Raw genomic sequence first — 10982 nt, forward strand, 5'->3', positions numbered from 1 at the left:
TCGTTAAATTACTAAAGTGGATGAATAGCAACAAAAACTAAGATTAAAATAAGCTCTCAGTTAAAACAAGATAATCATCGAATGTGAGGAACTCCCCAGTACATATTGTATTTGCCATGAAAAGTCAATACTGTTATCACTTCAACTACGATCCCTTACGTATGCCAATTAATTAACTAATTAATTCAAAGCATTCAGTGAACCAAGCACTATATCTGTCTTTACTCCTTTAGAGTTGAGCAAAAAGTAGATTTTGAAATACACTGACACATCAAAATAAAATAAAAGTAGCAAAAAACTTCAAAGAGCGCTAATTGGCTGCAACTAAAGAATGGCTCCAATTTTTTTATAAACATTTAATAGAGTAATGTAGATATAGTCCTGCAAAAAAAAAAAAAAAAAATCTGAAATATTCTACCGCTTATACCGCTTATCCAAAAGTCTTCCTTAAGCTAAGAGCATATCCTTCGTACTTTTTAGGTGACAGAAACGTTACATCTGATTTATTATTTAATAGCAATTATGACCAAAATTTTTTTTAAACAATATCATCATTAACGCTGTAATTGAATATACTAAACTAATTCGTCCGTTCATAACATCTACATGCATCTCTCAGAGAACCTATAAATTATGAATGTTATTAAGTGATTTAAGCCTATGGTTTACTTCAGCCTCTTTCATATCCATCCCAATGTGGACGTCTGTCCGTTCTTTCGCATGCCTGCACATCGAACGTGCTTCGAATATTTGTTTTTGTGAAGGTTCGACCGTAAAATTGAACCACGAAAAAAAAGTGAATTATTATTTCACGGCCATGACCACAAAAACCATTACAACTTACACGTTACTTAACACGTTATCTAAAGCTTAATAACACTTTTTTCTACGAAGGTTCATCGGTTGATACTACCCCCTTAAAAAAGATTGCAACTTTTATATACTTACTTATGTATGTAAATATGTTGGTTTTGTCGTGGTTATCAAGAATATATGTTGCCTATTGTTACACGAATGCATTTACCAAAATTTATCAAAATATGTCTTTCCAATTAGGAAACCAGACAGTAAATTAATGGTGGTTACGCTCTTATGCATCTTACACTTCCCCATAATTCTTTTTCATTTTATAATCATTTTATACAAATTTTTTATTCTGGAAACTGGCTTAATATTACGGAGAGCATTACCATCCATTCTCGTAATCATCTATTCGACGTTCTTTTGAGAACTACAGAGCTTGAGTAAATATTTTTGTAAACGGTTCAATAAGAAGTGAATATCTTATGCTTATTGCCATAGCCGTCCGTTGATGAAAAGATTATTATATAAAATATAAATCTAGCTTTAGCCCACTCATCATTTCTATATATATAGGAAGTTAGTGAGGACGAGTGTAACAGGCAGAAGGGCTTAAGACCGACCTTTTATTATATCGATCGATTCAGAATCATAATCTGAACTTATCTAAGCCTGTCTGTCCGTCTGCTATCTATCCACGTATTTTTGTGTTTAAGCTTTGGGTCGCGCATGAAAAAAATACCTTTATATAGAAAAAAAAATATAATTTTTTTCTTGAGTTAGACAATGTGGTGTAAGGGATTTAATGGTCGGCCTTATCCGACTCTAATATTCTTACTTGTTTATACTTAACGTAATTATATATAAAGTGACTATCGACTCATCCATATTCAAATGAAAATTGGCCAATAATAGTAATTTGACATAAAGAACAATACAAAAAAAGGCCTCAATTTTTGAACCTCTCGGGCATAACCTGAACGCAAGACTACATTTGAAAAGAGGTCTAATTTTCAATATACAGTCCTATAATAGTGTGTTCCTATAAAAACAGAATATAATTTTTATGTTCTATGGCAAATTTATCAAATGTGTTCCGCAATGGGGCGTAAGGTGTTTAAAAGTTGGCCTAGCCCCTACCACAATATTTTCATTTGTTTTCTTTTTTTAATACCTATCTTTTAAAAACGCCTTAATTTCTTTGAGAAAATTTTTAAATTAAAAACATTAAAATACTTAAACGATTTTATTTTTTGGTGATTCATGTATATAATAAACGAAATAACCAGCCGTGGTGGCAAGTTGAGTCAAAGACTTTAGTACCACTGCTTCTTTGGGATTCAATTGTACGCTGGAAATACGTACGCGCGTTCTGTTCAAGAAAAAAAAGGTGCAACTTAATTAGTGATTCAAAAAACAATTTTACGAATTTTCAAACTTACCCTATTTTGTTTTCGGACTGTTTAGTAACTAAAATGTATATCATTTCTTCGGGGAGGTCACTAAAGACTTCGCGTAAGTTTATTGTTTCTCGGTTATCATTGATATTCATTAAAGTCACGTAAGTATAATCTTTCAAAAGGTAACTGAAAAAAACATATGAACGTAAAACGGTTCCTTGATTAATTCCGTTCAAATAAAATCATACCGCTTTACAGCCAACACGTTGTTATTGATTGCTGCGATCTCGGCCAAACCGTGGCGCAAAGTAGGTTGTTTTCGCAACTCCTGTAATTGCTTGTAAATATCTAAATGGCTCATTTTCACTTTACGTTCTTCTTTGACGTTAACTTTTGCATAATCTAGAGCTACCGGTAACCAAGTTTTTTTGGCTGTCGTAAAACCGGCTTGATATTCGTCACTCCACTGAAATGGTGTACGTTCAGGATCTCGCGACAATTTTTCATAAATATTAGGATTGGAATTGCAGGCTGACGGATCTACAGTGTCATTCCAGGAAATCCAGACATTAGACATACCGATCTCTTCTCCCATATAAGTAACACTGCAACCGGGTAAATTTAACAACAATATATTCATCATATCCACACGATCCTCGCCCAAACGAGAAGCTAAACGATGTTGGTCATGATTGCCCAGCTGGAAATATTGACGCTCTTCTTGTTACTCGGACATCAAAGATTATAATCATAGTTCACTCAAACGTAAATTCATTTATAAATTTTTAATAAGACAAACACTGCCAGAGGTTAACATATTTGTTCTATTTTATACACTTACCACCCAATTTGCTGTCCTTCCATTTGGCATGTTGTCGAGCCAAGTATGTATTGCTTTGGCATAATCATAAGCCGATGAAGCATTTGTCAACCAAGTGATTAAAAGAAAGTTAAACGGTATCTGGACACCGTTAACAGTATCATTACCATAATATTTCATTATCACTTCGATCGGTGAATATGTTTCTGCCATAATAATACGTTCATCACCACCATGCTGCTGCTGGAAATCATCCAACACTTTCCGCCATTCATAAAGTAATTGCGTTGATTCCGGCTGATCGACGGTATATGTGTGCTGAAGATAAGACCAATCGTCGGGATCGTTAACAGCCATATTGCGCGGTTCGTCTGGCCAATCGCCTAAAGAATTAGGAGCGACTTCGTAAACATGGGCGACTGAGTCAATGCGAAATCCAGCCACACCTTTCCTTAACCAAAAGCGCATCACTTCCTAAGGTTTAATAAATTTATCAAATTTTCGATTCTTTTTTATCATTTCCTTTTAGTCTTCCTCACCTTCATCATTTCTTTAACTTGCGGTAAACGATAATTTAAATCCGGTTGCTTTTTACCGAATTGATGCAAATAGTACTCTTCACGTTTTTCATGCCATTGCCATGCCGATCCGCGGAAAACGCTACGCCAATTAGTGGGCGGCTGTCGTTTACCATCGATAATTTTCCCTGGATGCCAAACATACATGTCTTTATAGTATGGATCTTTAGCGATAGATTTCTGAAACCATTCGCATTCATCGCTTGAATGATTCGGTACAAAATCCAATATAATCTTAATATTCAGTTCATTAGCTTTGGCTACCATGTCTTCAAAATCTTGCATAGTGCCAAACAAGGGATCAATATCGGTAAAATTAGATATGTCATAACCAAAATCAGCCATGGGTGAGGGAAAAATTGGCGATAACCAAGTAGCATTGATGCCAATTTCTTTTAAATATGGCAATTGCTCGGTTATACCTGAACATTTATTTTCATTTCTATGGGTTTATTGAATTTTTGGAATATTTTATGTACATTGGCATACCTTTTAGATCTCCCACACCGTCTCCGTTGCTGTCCTTAAATGACCTTGGATAAATTTGATAAAATGCAGCAATTTCCCACCATTTCTTTGTGCTTTCATAGTCGTGCAAACTCTTCTCCTTATCCCAAGTAATGAAGTCAAACTGACCGTGATAATTCGGAAAGACGCCAGCTGACACCATTGACGCCAAACCGCATGACAATATCAAACCATAAAACAAAAGCATTTCGCGTAATTATTGATAAAATGAAAAGAAAAAAAAAAAAAACAAAAAATATATGAAACAAAGAAAATTTCTCAAAAACAAGTTAAAGCGCGCGACCTCTTCACCGATAATGCATTCGAAAAACTAAATTTAAATTTAGTTTTGATTTTTGCAAAAGTTAAATAGACTTAATGGAGAGTAATTTAAAATTATAAGAGAAAGCTATGCGATCTTCTCTACAAAGAAATTGCGCTTTTTCTTGCTCGCATACAGCGATAGCTTGGCCGCCTCAGATTATTTACAGAGAAGCATAAATAATGCTTAATCAACTTAATATTTTTTTATCTCTGTTATTGTTATTTTCTGTTTCTTGTTATTCTTTTGCTCTTATTTCGTTTACTTAAATAGTATACAGGGTGGAGCGATACAATCGCACCGTAATAATTACTACGAAGCTATCGTCGTTCTTCTATCTATATATTGGAAGGTTATTTTTAATGTCAGTAATACTTGTGCACAGAAAATCTTCAATGGTAAGCAAGAATATGAAAAAAAAAAATATATATATATATATATACATTTAACTCCTTTCTTACGCGGTTGATGTGTTCCTCAAAAATCGTTGCAAAAAATCATAGAAAAAAATGCATGCGACATATGGAAAATTTGGCGATAGCAGATCCTTCAGAATGAAAAAACTTTATATATTTTTTCAAGAAAGCGGTCAAAACAAGTAATAATGAAATGTATATAACACATTTGTAAAACCAAAATTTGTTTTTTATTACAAAACCAAATTGAACTGAGTGTACAGTGAAAATGCAGTCACTAAGTATATACTACATGTAAAAATTGAAACTGACATTGAAATTAGGTATAAAAATCAATTTCCCAACTACTCATCGCTGCTTGATAGCAAGCGTGCACGTTTATTACGAACTGAATCAATAATGCTAGCATCAGAAGGGATGTCGGGTATGTCTAGTACAACTATCGAGTCTGATTCAAATAAAGAATTTCGTCCGTCATTAACGGGCAATTCGTAATACATGTGTGGGCATAAACCGACTAATCTCTGATCACATTATTCTCGCAATTGTATTTTGTCGATGTTCTGTTACACAAGGTCGATATTAGAACTAAAAAATTTTTTTTTTGTTTTGGATTCATGCTAGAACAAAACATTTGTGTAAAAAAACCGTGACCCGTGTTATTTCAAAATCGTGTAAAAAAGACCGTGTAAAAAAAGAGTTGTGTTTATATATCGTTTTCACCTTCTCATACGCAGGGAGGAAATATACACCGTACATAGCGTAATGATATTTGCAAAAAGAATTGATGAAGTTCGTTAAAGAATATGCCATAGTATCACGATATCTGTATTTTATTTATCGCAATAATTATCATTTTGTACATAAGAGCAGACGTGCATGTTAAAAGCTCCTTGTAATTGTATTGAGATAATTGTACTTTTCTTAAAGACTTTTCTCGTGAATTTTCATGTAATTTATTTACATATTTTTCGTTCAGATGAGCAGGGACACATATGAGTCGTTCGGCTGGTGGCTTCTTCTCAAACTTTTAAGATGTTTTAAATCATTTAAAAAACTACCTGATAGCGAATTTTTTCTCTTATATGCTCTCTGGGACATAGACTCAACATGTGGGAGTCCGAAAAACAGACTAATGTGGTCTAAATTTAATTGTCGAATCAACCCTCTGGGTTAACTTCCATTACAAAACGCTGACAATTACAATTTTTGTCGAAACGATTGTAGAGGAAAGAGATTAAAAACTGAAGCCTTTTTATCCAAATTTTCCAGAATTATTTATGCCGAAATACGATTCTTTGCAGGTTTTTTCGCATAGAAAATTTTTCAGAGGAGGTTGTTGTAGTCCTAGTGAACTCTTTGTGGATGTTGCACACTTCCGCCCAAGCTGAACATTTCCTTACCACAAATAGTGCAATAGCGGTATAGAAACCGTGTTGTATCTAAAGCGTGATTTATTATTTATAATTATTGCTTCTTCTTTTCATTTCCGTGTTGGATAATAATCTTTACTACTTTTTTTGTTTTATATGATTCGATTAAACGCTTTGTCGATCTCGTATATTTTCATAATTTTTTCTTTTTTGCGCTCTTGCAGTTATTAGGTATTTGCAAAAATTTTGATCAGCGACAGGTAAAAGTGATAAAAGAGTGGGAAATACCAGCATACATAACGGTTGAATTCGATGGTTTTGACCTTCCTCTACATAAAATAATAGTTTTCCATTTATTAGCGCTGAAAATTCTTCTTCTTCCAAATTCATTAGTCCTGTTGTTTATTTGAAGACTCTGCTACCGAAGTCTACCAAACACATTCGGAGGCTTATGGTGATGCTGCTCCATCATATCCCAATTGTCGGTTTTGGGTTCAACGGTCTCAAAGTGACGACACGAAGTGACTGAAAATGCCATTTTTTGGCCTCTTCTTGCAAAAGTTGTTCAGGACATATTAGCACAGCTTGAATAGGCAGTTCTGCTACATCCAGCGTACTCACCAGACATGACGCCTTTTGTTTACCATTTCTTGAGATCGGTGCAGCACGCCGGTCCACAAAGTTAAGAAAGTGCGAAAATGTGTTGGTAGGCGGATCGCAGCCAAACCAATATAAGTTCTTTCGACATGACATCGCCATGTTGCCAAAAATATTGTAAAATGTTGTAGAAAATGATGGAAACCGTGATGTACCAATTTCCCACAATAAATGCTCTTTTCAAGTGAAAAAATGATCAAAATTTTTGCAAACAGCTAATAGCAAACAAATAATAAATATTTATGAGTTTCCAAATAAAAACATTATTGTGATAAATGGACCTAATCAATACACTTCAGCTGTTGTTAAGTCATTTGTCGATCCTAAAATAATAAAAATCATAATTGATTTTAGTAAAATAATTTACTTTAAATATATACTTAGTTACGTACTGTAGAATAATAAATACGTAACATTACATATTCATTCCGCTTGCTTTGTCATACCATCACTTAACCTTTCATATTTTCATTTATTTAAATAAAAAGATTATAAATAAAATAATAAATAAAAATTAAATGAAGAAACTTTGTCTTTAAAAGTAATATTGAGAAGGATAATGTAAGTATTCCCATCGCCATTGCATTTATTTTTCGTAAACGATGTGAATCTATGTCATAAGTAATTTACGATTATGCTGAGAGAATTGCAAGCAGACATTTTCGAGTTTTATGGAAAAGAAATTTACAAGTTTTTATCGCATGCTAGAAAATTTGGGAATTTTATTTTCCATAGCGAGCACAGACTTAAGGCGGAACTATTTCGATCGCAGTAGATTCCAAACTCATGTTTTTTATTTAAAAAGAGGCCCAAGCAAAATCTGAGCCCTGGTTTTCGACTTACGCGGAAAAGAAATCTGGTTTTATTTTAGTGTTTTTCTCATATGAAAGAAGAGCTGGCACAATTTTCACTCAAGAAATGCGACTTTGTGAATGTGCAGACAATTTCTAAAATATGTTAAAACGTTTTCTACATATTACATGTACGAGAAAAAGGAAAACATAATGCGTAGAAGATAGATAGGGAACATTGCGCCTGTCTGGACGTTCTTTATATATCTACACGACACTACTATTTCTACTGATTTTACACGCATTGTTTACTTATTATCTACGAACGCACACGAGTTCGTGGAAATTACGTGGTATACAACGGGGTTGAAGATTCTCTACGTAGTCTTTGCGCTATATCAGGTGAGTACGCTAGGTGCAGCAGGTCTTCTCATTCGAGCTGTAACAGTGTATCCTTGACAATACGTGCAACCTGTAGCCGAGCGTTGTCAAGTAGGAGGATGACCTTGCGTATGTTAATCATTATTGCGGGTCTTATTTACACATCTCAACACAAAACATTCGCAGAAACAGTTTCATAGAGTTTTAGCAACTCGTAAGTCACTGCGTCTTGCTGATCGCATCACATGTGCAGCAAGACTTTATGGCGATGAATATTCCGTTTCGGTGTCGATGTGGATGGCTCCGTTGAACTACCCTATGACTTTTTGCACTTATGATTGTCATAATATATCCACTTTTCATCATCAGTCATAATACATCACTCTTCTCTTTTTGCTTCGCAAGCAATGAAACCGCTATGTTGATATTGTTCGAAATGGCATTTTCAGTCAATCCGTGTGGTAACCATATTCCTTGAGAATTGAATGAAGCGTCTAAAACAAAGAAGAAGTGATTATCGCTCTATAAATTCTTGCTAGTTGTGTCAAATTAGAATTATTTTTAAACCGAGATAATTACGTTAAAAGGTTTACAAAACGATGCTGAATTTCTACGGGTTTAATATCTCTCGTCAAAGTTTACACCTTTGATATTGTTGCTAGTGTTCAGTACTGACAATTGCATTTAAGCCACGAAATCGCTCGTGTTATTTAAAATTAAATGAAAAATTTATTTCAAAGTCCTTCAAAAGCAATGTTCCTACACTTGCATTGTTCTTCCCATACTGTGTTCCTGTATTCTTTGCGATTCATTTCCAAGCACGTTTATAGAGCTTACGATTAATTCATTATAAGAGATGTTGACATACACTTCTCGGTATATATGTTTCCCAATATTACGAATAAATTCGCTATAGAGCAAATTGATGAACTGATTGATGCAGCTGTCCGCAAAATTCTCTTATACCAGTTCGTAGCTTCAATTATTGGAATTGTGAGGACACATCGTTCGATGTTTTTAGAATTTATAAAAGAAACAAAAAAGCTGGTAAAAAATTAAGAGAGTCTCAAGGATGAATGCTATTGAAAATGGCCCTGATCGGTCCATGTTTTCAATCGCTTTCCATATAATGTCCTATTCTGAAAAGTCGTTCGATTTTTACGAAAATCGATACTTCGTAGAGCAGAAAAGTCTAAGTTTTAATATGTGGTGATGAAGATTGACCCATAATAGTAATTTCATACAAAAATAAATTCTGCAAACTATGATCCATCTACGTCGGTTTTTAGATCTTATACTACATTAAGTTGCATTTTGGACCCGCTTCTCCATAAATAAGCACACGAGAAATATTCCTAAAATAAAAAAATTAAGTTAGACCATGTGGTATACGGTATTTAATGGTCGGCCTTGTCCGATTATAATATTCTTACTTGTTCATACTTGGCATAAATATACACAAAGTGACTATCGACTCATCAATATTCATCTAATTTCATTTCAATGAAATGGAGTTAAATTTCAAACCAAAAATATTGTATTAACTGTGCCATGAGCGTTAACTCAATGCATTAAAATGATTAGATGGGTTACGACAAATGCAAGATGGATGCTTCCAAAACTAAGGTGATCGAGATCTATTGTCTAAGTATATTTAACACATTATTAGGCACGGATTATACCCTTCAATGATTTGGCTTAGAAAAGATGGTAGTTGTCTGCAATCTTTTCTTCTCATACTTTTCACTTTTGTATGCATGTGTTTTTTTCTCTGTGTTCGCAAATACAAGGAGATTGGAATCGTGGAAACGTTAGACGGTGCTTACTCTGTGAGCTGTTGCTTTAATTGCTTAATTTCAAACGGTTCAGGCATTTCGAAATTAATTCGTTCGGAGAACAGAAGATTTCCATCTTCTAATAAGCGTCAGCGGTTTATATATCGAAACAACAAACATATGTAGGACGGTAAGGTTTCTCTTCGCATAACAATTTGCAAATTAACCTTGAATTTATTGCAATACGTGTTTGTTACCTTGGCATTGAACTGTTATAATGCAAATGCACTAAACCATAAATAAATATCTGGAAAAGACAACGATGAACAACTTGGATGATTTTTCTGATCTATTTTAAATAATTTTATTACACTGAAGACTTGAAAGACTTGAATATATCCAATGAAACATTTTACAATTTGCAAATAAAATTCAATTTAGATTTTCTTTTGGCCATAGTGACTGTGAGAATCTTGATGGTAAACAGGTTCATGGTGATGCACGGGCTCATGGTGTTGCTGATGATGATGAGCTTGTTCATGGTGGGCTTGATGATGTTCATGATGTTCAGGTTCATGATAAGGATGAGCGTTAATATATTCAATCGAACGGAGGATATAATCGGGGATGGGATGAGGTGTAGGCAAAACATGACTTTCGGGATGATATCCATGTTCGTCGGCGCCGTATTTCACAGCAATATGTTCGCCATGAGGATCAACCCATTCGAAATCACCCTGAACGTTACCGTGCTCGTCACCGTGAGCGGCTGCACGGATATGATTGCTTGTCTCAAAGGCGTATTCAAAGCCTTTATGATGTACGTCAGAATGATAGGATTTCAGCTCAGCGTGAACGTCGTCGCTGTTCGAGTGATGGTTATCATAATGATGTTCATCATGATGAAGCTCTTCATGGACGGCCGCCGCACTAGCTATTAAAGCACACACGATAACCTAATGAATATATATTTTACGTATATTAAGATATTGGTTTCCAATTTTGGGTTTTTTGTTTTTTTTTTTTCTTCTTCTTCTTCTTCTTTACTCACAAATTTGAACATGTTTATATTTTCACACGATTTGACCAAACTTAAGTTGATTGCAAAACTGATGCTTTGATTTGGACCTCTAAGTGTTTTTATATACGATTTTTGTCCGT

At 34.3% G+C, this 10982-nt stretch overlaps 2 protein-coding genes across 2 annotated transcripts; both read right to left on the minus strand.

Moving 5' to 3' along the window:
- Nucleotides 1-2034: 2034 nt before the first annotated feature.
- On the minus strand, nucleotides 2035-4419 carry LOC119636403 (maltase A3-like). Its single transcript, XM_038031720.1, has 6 exons — nucleotides 4089-4419; nucleotides 3561-4021; nucleotides 3043-3495; nucleotides 2450-2901; nucleotides 2244-2387; nucleotides 2035-2173 (listed from the first exon to the last, which is right to left on the minus strand). The coding sequence occupies exons 1-6, from the start codon at nucleotides 4312-4314 to the stop codon at nucleotides 2038-2040; spliced, it is 1872 nt and encodes a 623-aa protein (XP_037887648.1). The 5' UTR covers nucleotides 4315-4419; the 3' UTR covers nucleotides 2035-2037.
- Nucleotides 4420-10176: 5757 nt separating this feature from the next.
- On the minus strand, nucleotides 10177-10982 carry LOC119636404 (larval cuticle protein 2-like). Its single transcript, XM_038031721.1, has 2 exons — nucleotides 10873-10982; nucleotides 10177-10777 (listed from the first exon to the last, which is right to left on the minus strand). The coding sequence occupies exons 1-2, from the start codon at nucleotides 10882-10884 to the stop codon at nucleotides 10259-10261; spliced, it is 531 nt and encodes a 176-aa protein (XP_037887649.1). The 5' UTR covers nucleotides 10885-10982; the 3' UTR covers nucleotides 10177-10258.

Source organism: Glossina fuscipes, unplaced genomic scaffold (genome assembly GCF_014805625.2).
Source record: "Glossina fuscipes isolate IAEA_lab_2018 unplaced genomic scaffold, Yale_Gfus_2 28, whole genome shotgun sequence".
Classification (NCBI taxonomy): Eukaryota; Metazoa; Arthropoda; class Insecta; order Diptera; family Glossinidae; genus Glossina; species Glossina fuscipes.

What these genes read in the sequence shown, in the direction of transcription:
- LOC119636403 (XM_038031720.1), bottom strand. Translation starts at nt 4,314, where the DNA reads ATGCTTTTGTTTTATGGTTTGATATTGTCATGCGGTTTGGCGTCAATG. An exon ending in CGGTGTGGGAGATCTAAAAG is followed by an intron (nt 4,022 to 4,088) that starts GTATGCCAATGT and finishes ATAAATGTTCAG; the next exon opens with GTATAACCGAGCAATTGCCA. An exon ending in AACGTGTTGGCTGTAAAGCG is followed by an intron (nt 2,388 to 2,449) that starts GTATGATTTTAT and finishes TGTTTTTTTCAG; the next exon opens with TTACCTTTTGAAAGATTATA.